At 47.3% G+C, this 13636-nt stretch overlaps 1 protein-coding gene across 4 annotated transcripts; it reads right to left on the minus strand.

Annotated features, from left to right (window-relative positions):
* Positions 1–1185: 1185 nt before the first annotated feature.
* SNX17 (sorting nexin 17) lies at positions 1186–11653 on the minus strand. Of its 4 annotated transcripts, none has more exons than XM_078866593.1 (14): positions 11371–11653; positions 11188–11262; positions 10887–11001; positions 9428–9492; positions 6912–7022; positions 6030–6120; positions 5447–5549; positions 4879–4948; positions 4672–4764; positions 4303–4512; positions 3853–3975; positions 3425–3535; positions 3249–3314; positions 1186–2203 (listed from the first exon to the last, which is right to left on the minus strand). In XM_078866593.1, exons 1-14 carry the CDS (start codon positions 11428–11430, stop codon positions 2090–2092), a joined length of 1407 nt encoding a protein of 468 aa, XP_078722719.1. In that variant the 5' UTR covers positions 11431–11653; the 3' UTR covers positions 1186–2089. The 4 variants fall into 4 exon arrangements, with proteins under 4 accessions (XP_078722719.1, XP_078722718.1, XP_078722716.1 ...); XM_078866592.1 differs by having other exon boundaries at positions 5447–5534; positions 6030–6147; XM_078866590.1 differs by having other exon boundaries at positions 6030–6147.
* Between the last annotated feature and the right edge of the window lie 1983 nt (positions 11654–13636).

Consider the following 13636-nt stretch of genomic DNA (forward strand, 5'->3'; position numbering starts at 1 on the left):
ACGGTACACAGGGTGGATGGCAAGCACCACGCCGACCGCATTTGTCTACCAAATGGCAGTTTATATAGCACCTCTGATTAGCCTGGTTGGCTACATATAGTGTGAAAGAAGTTGTACATATGTAAGGACAGTACGGCTCCCCGTGGCCGTGGTTACTAATTGACGTGATGGGAACAGACAGGGTCACGTAAGAGTAATATGGGACCTAAGTGGTCGTTAATAATGATTGACGCGACAGGCATTGACAGGGTTTCGTGAGGATAAGCGACGTGGTCGTAAATAGTAATTGAGACAGACAGGGCCAGGTGCGTGAGTGTTCGGGGAAAAGGGGCGTGGCTGGGTCACGAAGGGGATAAAAGCCGGCATGGAACAGGGCTCTGGGCTGCTGTTGGTTTGGGCACCTTGTAGTCTTGGAAGGCTAGAGTTATGTTGTCTCCGTGACGACTATGTGTCCGCTCCTGTGTAGCCAGCCAGCTACACAGGGAACGTCGCGGAGAGTCACAAAAGTTACCCAGGTGTATATAGTCACTCGCGGTTACTCGTTAAGTTATCAGTAAGTCACAATAAATATACATATAATCAGACAAGACGGTGTTTCTGAGAGCTACATTACACGTACGTAGAGCACCAGGTACTTATTTGAGGCGGATAAACCTAGGTGAGGCCCATGACTGATTCAGATAATCGTCACAGGCGTTGGCCAAGTGGGAATCGAACACGCGTCGCTGGGTATGTAGCGCATTTCGCTAACCAGAGCCACTGCTCCCCATGAATCCACATTGATAAGGAACTAATGGAAATATCAAACCAGCAGATGGATGTTCAACAAAACCAAGTTACAATGGGCTCAAAAAAGAGAACCTGTTGAAGCAGCTGTAGAAAAGTGAGAACTAGTAATTCTCAATCGTCCAAATGCTGTTTGTGAGAAAGAGGCTTCAGAATCCTCGAGACAAGCAATAACCATGAAACTCAGTGACAGTCTCCAATCATATTTCCCATCTCCCTGTGACGCATCTGTCTGGGCATTACTGCAGATGTAGCATCCCACTATCAAATGTTTCAGAGAACTTGTCATTGAAAAGAATCCTAGTTTGGGTAAACAATTCCATTCCCGTCATTTTATGTATATCATTCTACTTTTGAGACCTCCACCAGTAGCGCAAACAACGCATACAAGACAGCACTCGACATGATATTGAAATGCTTTATTTGGTATAGCTATAATGGTGAATTTCTATTACAAAATGCATCTTTCATTAAGAACCAACATTGAAATAGTTAAGTTGGAGCTCGCACTACTCAGTGTGATTAAGGCACCAGTGGGCACAGGCATTTATCCATTCACCTGTGTCCAGTTTTGCTGTTAAGAGCACTTGCACAGGATCTAGAAGAGGAATGTCAATGAAATGTGTGTAAACCTTGCAGGGAAGAATCTTGGGAGCATTTGCGCTAAATCCCCAACCTTTCCCACTCTGCAAAACACACGAGGCTTTAATGGGCATTAAGACATCAATGCCTGCTCAGAGACCTAAAGGTTCAATTACAGTGCACCATTTCCAATTTGCTGGAAGTTTCCAATCAATTCGAAAATTTCAGCACAACATTCATGTATGATGGAAGATGCTTGTGATGTAGTGAAAATTACACAAGAAATTTGTCCATGACACTCCTTTGTGTTAAACTCAAATGGAAGTCACACTGCCTACTGTTGTAACTTCCTCTCTAACAGTAAGCACACAATGCATATTCTAAGTGCTCACAAGTCTTCAAATTGTCTTTCTGTCCACGGGCAATTCAAGCTCTTCACGTTCAGGAAGCCCCTCTTAAGACCACAACTCACAGCGCAGCAAGGAGTTCAACAGATATGTTCTCGTTTGTGTAAAGGCAGCTTTTGGATTAAAAAAACATGAAAACAATGATTCTTTTAACAAAGTGCTGACGAGAAGTCAGCGCTTAATGCTTGCATCTGTTACCCTAGTTGTGAAATTATTCTTTTAACAAAGTAAATGCTGACGAGAAGTCAGCACTTAGTGCTTTCATCTGTTACCCTAGAGGGCCCTCGCCGAAGCTCACAGGCCAAATCACATGGCTAAAGGTCCTCTTCCCCTATACCCTCAAATGCGTCATTGCTGTGCACGTTGTCAGCTTTCTTGATTCCCGGCAGCCTGAGTGAAAGTCCCAAGGAGGAGTCCATATGTTTGCTCTGATAAACAGCACATGCACAAGCACATATCTGTTTTAGAACATGACTGTCTGCCTCAACAGCAAATCAGGAATAGTTTACATAACAGGTAATTTGGCTTCTCACGCAATAATGAGGTGGGTACATGGGCTTGAGTTTGCTGCACTAGCAATGATCTGTGTAGTTCTCCTGCCTGGTACCACATGTTTATCAGTCGGCAGCGTCAAGGCCAAAATGATGGCAGTTGTGAGGCAGACTGTAATTGGCACATGGAGACAAATAGAATGAAAACATAGACGTTTGCTGGATCTTGGGTCATAATTCTTGCAACATCACCTGCAGTAATCCTTTCACCAAAATCAATGTTTGGGCTCTTTGACAGTATGCTTTCTGTACCTGCGATTAGCACGATTGGCTATGTAAGGTGCGAAATAAATTCAACATACACCCAATATTGATTCTTATTTTTTTGGGTTACATCATGTGGGTATAATGTCAGGTGTTAGAGGCAGCATAACTCTCACGGACATTATAATCAAAATATTAGACAAAATAGATTTAAAAAATCTCCAATGTAGCCAGATCTTGCCACTAATTGGACTGTGAGCTCAAACAAATGTGCTAAACTTTACATACAACAGTTCTATTGGTTCCAATAAAAAATATATTTCCATTAAATCCACATACGGCTCATACTAGCGGGCATGTCTTTTATTTATATCCAGTTGAATGGCAAAGACAAAGATCTCTCCTATAGCCTTAATTGACCATTGGGGCAAGTGCTGTTAGATAGCATCTATGAAGGCCAACACGGCACATGAGGGGGTGGGCGGTCAGCACCATGCCCGGCTGCCTATGTTTCCACAGTGCTGATGTTTGCACTCCAGACCAGCTCATTATCTGGGTCAACCTGGGGGAAGACCAGGACCAATTTAGATATTTCTCACTGTTATTGGTTGTGAGCAGGAATGGAAATTCGGTCGCTGGGTTTGTAGTGGTGTGCACTAACCACTACGCTACTGCTCCCCACAGCTGGACGGCACAAAACAAGACACACGATCCTCACCGGAGCTGGTCTGATGAGGGCGTGTTCTCCATTAACCTTTGGGTCTTTGGCTCCATTCACAGATATCTGCAACAACACGATACCCTCCACTAGACATCGATACCAGGAACCTGTCACGAAACATCTAGACCAGCCATCCTCCACTTGACACCGAGACCAGGCAGCAGCAGGGTCACCTGGGTGCTGTCCGATGCTGCTCCTGAACTCATCTTCTCCTTGTCTCGCCCGGCTCGCTGCTGCAGGATCTCATTCACCATGGTTTGTAAGCACAGGCTGAGTGCAATGGCCTGAAATACACGTACGCATACATCCCACACACACATAAGACACGTGGTAAATATGGGTCGCACCACCAGTATGGTTGGCCTGTGACTATAACCAATCAGTAACAATATTATCACAGTACTGTACTTGCATAAAGGTTTTCCATTAGGAAAAAACTGTTAATGCTCATAAAGGAAATACCTATTACGTTGTTTGTTTCCTTGGCTGATGGTAATTATCTGCAAAACCCAAACTGCTGAATGTGGTTGCAGTGGAAGAGGCCATTTGAAGGAAGACCAGGCTATTATGCAATGTGACACCCAACCCAGGTGTGGGTCACCTGCTGCGTGCGTAGCTTGATCCAACGGAGTGTGTCGGGTCGCACCAGGTACTCGAAGGCCAGTTCCAGAACACTGCCAGAGCCCCCTTCTGTTCCACCACCTTCCTCACCACTTACTAAGATCTGTGCCACAGCATTCATAGCAGCAAAATCAGTTGCAATGCAAAACTGACAGCGCTGCAATGTGTCCCGCACGCTTCACGTCAAGTTGGCGCGAAGACTGGAGCAGCAGATAAACTTGCCAACAGTCATCACCTACTTTAGACAAGCTCAAATTAATCATTAGCGTCGTTGCAGAGAATATTAATAAAATAAGCAGACGAAGTCTCAGTTTGTTTGTCTGCTCAGGTGCATGCGTAAACACATGCACCTGAGCATACGTGTGCATGAATGTATATGCCCAAATCCAATGGGCACGTACACTCAGTGAATGCACGTGTGCTCACCCACCCGGCTGGTGACGGTCCAGCTGCGAATGCGCGTCACCCTGAAGGTACCCTCCTCCGTGGTCCCCTGGCCACCGGGGCGAGTGGAGCGGCAAGCCAGAACTCCACCACCGGCACGCACCGCAGCCCGGCTGTCTGGTTCAGGCCAGTCACACTCACACTTGTCCAGGCGCACACAGCCGTACTGTGCAAGCGACTGCGCCACTCGCAAAAACTGCACACGCACGGCACAGCACCCTTTGTGCTTAGCTATTGCCTCAACCTCGTCGCAAGTGAGAAAGGCGAAACTGGTCGCAAGCCGGTCAAGCTTTAAGTCCATCAAATAGAATAGGACAACAGGGATGAGAGATGATGAAGGATGGACGTGTCTTACCTCCTCGAATGTGCCATGATTGTGCAACTCGGCAAGTTTCTGTTTCTGTGCTGCATCAACTTCACACCAGCCTCGTTTAATATCAGCCACGGCCTAGCAATGCAACACATTATCCACATCACAACTGTCACCAACAGCTTAAATCTATAACACAATCATTTTTCTGTAAATTATAGTCACTCAGTCCATCATATTAATGAGGTTCACCTGTTGGTAAAGGAGCTTGAGCCCTACAGCATCAGCCATCACGAACTTGTCTAATTCCCTGTCCAGGTAGCTGTATATATATACACACACACACACATGGTTAACATAACCAGCACACAGCTCACTTAGCAGGGTTTATCCAAGGTTTAGATTGATTAGGTGAGCTTGGTCAGGGTTTAGTTTATCAGGATTGTTTAACCATGTTTCAGGATTTTTTGGTAGGTCTGGCCAGGGTTGAACATACCAAAGACACAGGTTATTGATTTGTCAAAATACTAACCTTTCCATGATGGTGGGTGATACTGAATGGTATTTGAAACTACCACATTGTGAAATGCAATGTGTGGAATGTGCAAAATACTTTGCTGCGTCACACATGGCATACATCAACAGTTATAGGTTACTCTTACATGAATAGGAAAATAAAAACAAGTCTAACTAGCTTGTTGGCTATGACAGACGTAACTCGTAAAACATTTAATATTCCACAGGTTGTATGCAAATAGTCACGAATTTAACCTAACCATAGAAACACAAGATGAGAAGACAAGGAAGGACACCACCCCACCTGGTGCGAAGGAACAGGCAGGATCCTTTGATGGGCGAGCTGAGCACGGATACAAACGGCAACTCAAACTCCTGCAGCCGCCGCACCACTGTAAAGGACAGCACTGCAATTGAGGAATGGGGACGACCAGCACTGACATCATAGGACTCTCATAGAAATAATACTGCCTGGAGCAGCTGCAAGACAGTGACAAAGGTGAATCTGAAGCCAGTTATGCATAGTAAAAAGGACCACCCAAAAGTAGCCGTCACTAATATCCATTATTTTAATGCAACACCAGAGCCAAGGGTCTAGCCATAATTCAAACTTTAACCGATCTACCCCTTTCAATTATTCAAGAGCTCCTCCATTACAGCAGCACAAATATAAATTAATATTGAAAATACAATGAGTATTGACTACGTGAGCCGCAATGTACATGCATTGGCCCTTTTTCATAAGCATTTTGCAAAAATGTTACGAGGCAGTTTATGCATTTTCAGTGTTTTTTGTTTTGTAAAATTATTTTTTTTTTAAAACACAGTGTCATGCATATAAGTGTATATGCATGTGTGTGTGCAAGTGTGCGCGTGTGACATCGTACATGTTAGCTGCCTTTCCCCCTCCGAGTGTCCCAAAAAGAGACCAAAATTGGGAAGCAGATCATCTGGTATCCCTACAGCTACACCAACAGCCTGCACACTCACACAGACAGAAGCACCCTGGTGGTCCCTTACAGGCTGCTCAAGCAGGTCCTCTTGGAAATCACTTCAGGACATCAAGGCACATCAGGAATGGTGTCTCCCCAGCCCAGATGTTCATACAATGCTTGAGGCACCATTGTTAGGCCAAGTGTAGTCCCCATATGCACTGACCCAGGATCATAAACAGGTAGACACCTGTGGACAGTGACAAATGCTATAACTAAATCATGACTAGTTTGCTAAAACTCAATTCAGTTACCTAAAACTCTGAAGGAATTATATAATTAGATGTGGAGCAAAGCACTCCTCTATATGGCTGAGTAAGCACCTTGTTCTCGTAATATAATTGTTAATAGACACTACAAATAGTTACGTGGTGTCTTTTACTGAAATTCTCACGGGTGGCTATGTGCTGTTAAGGATTTCCAAAACTACTTTTTTTCCGCTACCACGACACGTATAACAGCGAACACAAAGATAGTTGAAATATACCTTCCACAGTTAACATGTTTTAAGCTGAATAGGTTACATGGTATTTAGAAATGCAAAAAAACAGTAAGGAACAAGTTAAGGGATTTATGGGTATATAGTATGAACATTGGGTAGAGATACACAGAGGGAATGGGGGATGGGATGTGAAACAGACATGACTCAGTTCCGTGTTTAATATCACTTCCCGCACAGATGGCAACATATGGTGCAAAATATGTTCAACATACATATACTTCAGAGGAAACAGGGCGACTCCCACAACTGTGGTGGCGATGGCTCCTCATGCTAACCTGCAGCACGCTGTGCGTAGGGGACGTGTTGGGGATGACTACAGGTGAAGTCTCTCCACTTGGTAGTACCACATGCACCTCAACTTGTGCTTCGTGCACCTCCCAAGTGTCCTGTTCTCGCATATGAACACGCACGCAAGAACACACAAAAGATTGTTGAGTTAACTATCATAGCAAACCACTTTTTAAGGCCAGCATACATGGTCACATAGCATGGTGCGGTGACATGACCAAGTGGTAGCGCATTTGCTGTTCTTGGTTTGAGACCCACAGCTGACCTGCGTAACACTATGGGCGTATTACAATAAATACGCATCTTCAGCTTCATAGCAGACATTAAAGATACAATGACATTATTCAGAATAGAGGCCACGTGTGCTGTGCAATAGTCCAAATAAAAAAAAAAATTCGTGAAAATTACTTCAATCCTTCCAGAAATTCATGTGTTGTGATTTGATCAAGGACTGATTCATCTGTTTCATTTTGATCATGTCTTATTTGTATTTATTGTTGCCTTTTTTGTATATGTTTTACTCCATTAGCTGAAACGTAACATTAGCATATATTTTCATCAATAACAACATATTTTTACTTATGATGAAATGCATGTATGAGCATAACAATCTACTTTATACATCGAACATCGTTATGTGCCGAACATTTAGGCTGACATGATACGTAAGGGCATGGTGGTAAGGTGTGAAACACAATCATGTGCCTCTACCAAGTGCTATTGTGTACGCACCACATCACAGGACTTAATTTAGGAAGAGTCAGCTCAGGAAAAGTTAAGGTCAAGTGATTTGCCAAGAATCAAACGAGGTTTTAGTTATTGTAGTGCAGACTACATATTTCCCATACTCCACCGCACATGCACACGGAACTGCTTTATAAATTCCTTCTGTACTTTAATTCCCTCAGCAGCGTTCTACTTCCTCTAATGGGCACCTAAAATGTCACTGATAATCCAGTTTTATTTGAATATACAAGCTTAAGTTGAGCAGTACTCGACATGGCTATTTTTACAGAAGCTTAACATTTAAGCTTATCGAGTTGAATAGCTGCATTTTTTACAGTGTTAAGAAACATTAACCCAACTTTTCAAGAAACGTTTATATTATTTGAACTCGGCAAAGAGTGCATACACCAAACTGTGACACACTGAAGGGGCCAGGGGCCCGAGTACCGAACGACTGACACCATTTTATAAATTATCTAGGCCAAGATGTGTCCCAATTCTGTGCCACTACAATGGAATTCATATGATTTGGGTCTTTCGGTAAAGCCACGTAAATATAAAAATAATAACAATATCATGACGTTTCGATCGCAACACAAGCAATTGTCATCAGGTGAAAAATATAGTGGGAGAGCTGCTGAGGCAAAGGAATTGCGTAAATGTAATAGAGAACTTAAGGGCGGTCGGGAACAACGTTTAAATCCGTCATGACTCACATTCACAGACGAGCACTCTCACAAACACAAAATATCACAAATGTACACGCAGACACAAAATCAGTCACAAATACACACCCAGAGCCATGCATATAGCCACTTTCTCTCACACAAAAACCCATACACGTGCACAATCATAAATACTCTCCCCACACAGACATGCGTTGTTATAAACAGAAGATCCCACATGTCACCTTTTAAGAACCTGTTAGTGAGCAACCTTTAAGGTCTGCAGGCACATAATAAACGCTCACAGACATACCAATGCAAAGTAACACATTAACAATTACACATTTGCACTCACTCACTTAAAAAAACATCAATAACAAATATGCAACCTGGACCGGCTGACGGGCATGGTGGCAAGACGTCACATTGCCATCCTGTACAGGGACTTGATGCAACAGCAACCATATTGCATTGGGTTTTCCTGGCAGCTGATTGGCTGCTGGTGCATTGGGACGATGACGTAATCCCTAGCGACCACTGACGCACGTCGTTGTTTTCGATACAGCTGGGACACGGACTCTGGGGGTTCTAAATAAGAATAGGTTTTACCCTTTCTGGAAATAAAACAGTTGTGTTAAGATGTTGAAACACCAAACTGAAACCTTTTGCAAGGAATCATGTCTGCATTAACCGCATATACATCTGGTAAACATGCAAACAAAAACATGCTCTGGTAGTATGTGCATTGTCTTTGAAACTGATTGGTCCACACTAGAGACAGCTTCTTTAGAGCAGACATTATTCTTGAAAAAGGTTTCAGTTTGGTGTTTTAACATCTTAAAACCTGTTTTATTGCCAGAAAGGGCAAAAACTATTCTTATATTTTGATAGTGGCAAGGGAGGTCCCATGATCTGGGGGTTCTACATTTCTCAATATGGGAGCCGACGCAAATTGCTGCCTGGTTGGTTTTACACATTTGTTCTGTACTCGGGCTCCAGTTATTGCATTTGGTGGACACAGCTACAAATGAGCGTGGTTCACAAATTAGGAAACCAGGAGATGACGTAGTTGTGTAGTTAAATAGCACCAGTGAAGCTCTGTTGACACTTACCTGCTGTGCTTTTCGAAGGAAAGAGGTGACCGATTCACTCTTTGACATCTCCTCATCCTGGCTGACTGTAAATACACAATGCAGACACATGCGCTAGTGGCCAGGCAGAAACACAAGCATCTCTCTGCATCAACATTGTGATTCCCAGTGCCGATTGGCTGTGATGTCGCTAGGAACGCGTGCTGACAGCAAAACAGTGGAGGACCATCCCAGGGATTCTTGCCAGAGGGTCGTGCCGAGTTCCGGGCAGTGGTTTAGTGTTGGCCGTGTGGTGGGGAGTGTGGTGGCAAGTGTAGGGGGTGTGGATAAGAGTGTGGTTGGAAGGTGGGGAATGTGTACGATTGTGGTTGGGTGTGTGGATTGGAGTGTGGATAAGAATGTGGTGAGGAGTATGGAATAGTGTGGTTGGGTGTGTGGGGAGAGTGCGGGTAAGTGTGTGGTGGGGAGATGGGCAGTGTGGATGAGTGTTGTGGGGAGAGTTTGGATGAGTTTTGTGGGGAGTGTGTATGAGAGTGTGGTGGGGTGGTGAGAAGTGTGGATGAGTGTTGTGGGTAGAGTTTGGATTGGAGCGTGGATGAGAGTGTGGAGGAAAGTGTGGTGTGGTGGTGGATTAGAGTGTGGTGGTGTGGATGAGAGTGTGGTGTGGTGGTGGGTGTGGATGAGAGTGTGGTGGTGGGTGTGAGGGTTCCTCGTGGTGGCACGCACTGCACTGCAGGTATTGGAGTGTGGATGAGAGTGTGGTTGTGGTGGGTATGTATGAGAGTGTGGTGGTGGATGTGTATGAGAGTGTGGTGGTGGGTGTGGATGAGAGTGTGGTGGTGGTGGTGTGTATGAGAGTGTGGTGGTGGTGTGTATGAGAGTGTGGTGGTGGTGTGGTGGTGGTGGGTAGTGTTGTCACGCACTGCACTGCAGGTATTGGAGTGTGGATGAGTGTGGGGTGGTGGTGTGGTGGTGGGTGTGGGTGAGAGTGGTTGTGGTGGGTATGTATGAGAGTGTGGTGGTGGATGTGTATGAGAGTGTGGTGGTGGGTGTGGATGAGAGTGTGGTGGTGGTGGTGTGTATGAGAGTGTGGTGGTGTGGTGGGTAGTGTTGTCACGCACTGCACTGCAGGTATTGGAGTGTGGATGAGTGTGGTGTGGTGGTGGGTGTGGGTGAGAGTGGTTGTGGTGGGTGTGTATGAGAGTGTGGTGGTGGATGTATATGAGATTGTGGTGGTGGGTGTTGATGAGAGTGTGGTGGTGGTGTGTATGAGAGTGTGGTGGTGGTGGTGTGTATGAGAGTGTGGTGGTGTGATGGTGGTGTGGTGGTGGTGGGTAGTGTTGTCACGCACTGCACTGCAGGTATTGGAGTGTGGATGAGTGTGGTGTGGTGGTGGGTGTGGGTGAGTGAGTGTCGTGTGGTGGTGTATGAGAGCGTGTATGTGTGTGGTGGTGTGGTGGTGGGTAGTGTTGTCACGCACTGCACTGCAGGTATTGCTCGATTTGTCTCCGTCGCTCCTCGGTCTGCGTGTCGGAGAGCGCGAAGAGCCGCTTGGGAGGGAATTGTGGCTCCCGCGTCCCATAAACTCGCCGCAGCTGAACGACAAACACCGAGGAAACTTTAAAACGGAGCGAGTCAAGAGTCGGGAATCGACTTGAAAATGTTCGGGGCTTTCGGGCCCCTCGGCCGTTTTATATTCCACGCGTACAGCGCTGCCAGAAACACCGCTCCCGGCACCTGAAGGGCGAGTGAGCGAGTGAGGAGGGTAGAGGGGCGCTCACCATCTCGTGGAGCCCGTGGAGTTGGCTGTAGCGCACTCGGCAGTGCAGGACCCCGTTGATGTGGACCACGAACACCTGCGGCGCAGACGAGAGACGCGGGGGGTGAACTCCACGCGCGCCGGGCTCGCTCCCAGCGAGGACTCGGCACCAAGGGGGGGGGAGCGAGGAGGTCGCGCAACTCACCGCGAACTTGGCGCCGACCTCGTCGAATCGGTCCTCGACGCGCGGCACGCAGCAGTACATGGCGGAGACGAGTGGAGGGAGACGAGGATGGCGGAGACCAGGAGGAGGAGGGAGAGGGGTGAGGGGGGGAAACTAAGACGCAGGAGTGTCGATGTGTGTGGAGTTGAAGTTAACGTCGTGGTAATGTTCACGGTGATTGTTGTTGTTGTGATTGTTGTTGTTGTGATGGTTGTTGCTGCTGCTCGGGCCCGCGCTACTCCCCTCGTCAGGGCCACTCCCTGGTCACCTGACCTCAGATCGCCTCAGGGATTGGTGCAGACGCCTCACGTGACGCGTGCGCTCGTCTCGAGCTCCCCACTCACGTGACCCACGCGCACCATCTGCGTTAGAGCGACGTGCTCACGTGCTGATACATAAACAACTGATGAACTTGCGCATATATTGATTGTCAATCAGCTAATGCATTTTCTTCCCATCATTGCAAGATGCCATCACTTGAAACAGTAAAAATGATGCACCAAAGATAATGAATGTGATGCGTTCTTGTTCCGTGAGGCAACCCAGGTTGAGTGGAGTCGGGAAGGCAACCGACTTTGAGTCAATGCGTAACATGGACGACGCTCAATAGATACACAAACTAACACAAAGAACGCCGCTAATTGAACTAACCAACATGGACGCCCGATACATTATCCTGTAGTGCCACCGCGTGGCCACGTTGTAACCTGCAGTGCCACAGCACCGCGATGGCAGCTGTGGAACTCTGCGGTGTCTTCGTTGGGGGTGTAGAGGTGAATGTGTGGGGCGTGGTGGTATCGTGGTTCAGCAGCAGTCCATCTCTTCTCCAGCACATGTCGTGCCCGTTTAGCCCCCTCTATGCAACCAAACAGAAGCTGCTCGGGCATCCGGTGGCTGGGTCATGTAGCCCGCAGCGCAGTCTCGCCTGCCGGAAGAGTTTCAGTTTTTTTCATCTATACTGCTGTAGGAACAACAGTTGCAGGTAGGAACAACAGGGACAGGTAGGAACAACAGGTGCAGGTAGGAACTACAGGTGCAGGTAGGAACTACAGGTGCAGGTAGGAACAAGAGGTCAGGTAGGAACAACAGGTACATGTAGGAACTAGAGGTGCAGGTAGGAACAACAGGTCAGGTAGGAACAACAGGTACAGGTAGGAACAACAGGGACAGGTAGGAACAACAGGTGCAGGTAGGAACAACAGGTGCAGGTAGGAACTACAGGTGCAGGTAGGAACTACAGGTGCAGGTAGGAACTACAGGTGCAGGTAGGAACTACAGGTGCAGGTAGGAACTACAACAGCTCCACGTTGCCCACAAGGGATTGTTTGTCTGTCTGTCTGTCGTGCATAGCCATGCCCTCGAGTTGTATTTCATAGAGCGCTTCGGGCGGCATTCGCCCTCCAACAACAACAGAGGGCGGAGGAGCGACGCTCACAACAATGAGCGGAGCGCCGGGTGCCTAAAGCACAGCAAGTTGCCACAGTAGGGGGCACAGGTGGTGCATCAGCCAGTCGTCTCAGTCAGTCGACCTGTGCCATCTGGGTCTGCCCCGTGACTTCCTGCCAGCGGGCGTTCGACACTTTACGTGGCCTCAAGGTGCACATAGCCTGGTACAAGCGTTGTGGTGATGTCACCGCCACTTACTGGCGAATGGCGGTGGTTGTTGTTCAGTCTATGTATGTATGTGTGAGTCGATATGTGTGTGTAACTCTACGTGTGTGTGTCAGTCGATTTGTGTGTGTAACTACATGTGTGTGTGTGTGCCTTTTTCGCCCGGGCAACGCCGGGTACTTGTGGTGCCACAGCGACGGGGCCGCTCTGCCGAGCCAGGGAGCCGCCCGGCTTCCCCCACCGCACTGCCCCCCATCACCCCCCCCCCAACATAAGCACACACCCGCACGCATTCCCCCCCCATAGAGCTGGAAGGGAAGGTCACCTGATCGACCGGTTTTTATCCGAGAAACCCTTATCGGGAATAACTCTCACGGTTTCCAGCGATCAGGGAATTGGATGACCTCCCCCGTGCTACGTGGCACCGCGGCGCTGCGGCCGGCCTTAATATGGTGTGGTCGCGGCGTGGGGCATTCGGCCACCGCGGTTGAGGCGCATTTCCCCCCACACACGCGAGTATCGACGGGGCAGGCAGAGGGAATAAGTATTGTGATGGAGGAGCATCATTAGAAAACACGCAGGCACCATTATTAGGGGAGTTAAAGGATAAGGCTATTAGTAGAAATAACCTGGAGAG

This window comes from Lampetra fluviatilis, chromosome 22 (assembly GCF_964198595.1).
Source record: "Lampetra fluviatilis chromosome 22, kcLamFluv1.1, whole genome shotgun sequence".
In the NCBI taxonomy this organism is placed as follows: domain Eukaryota; kingdom Metazoa; phylum Chordata; class Hyperoartia; order Petromyzontiformes; family Petromyzontidae; genus Lampetra; species Lampetra fluviatilis.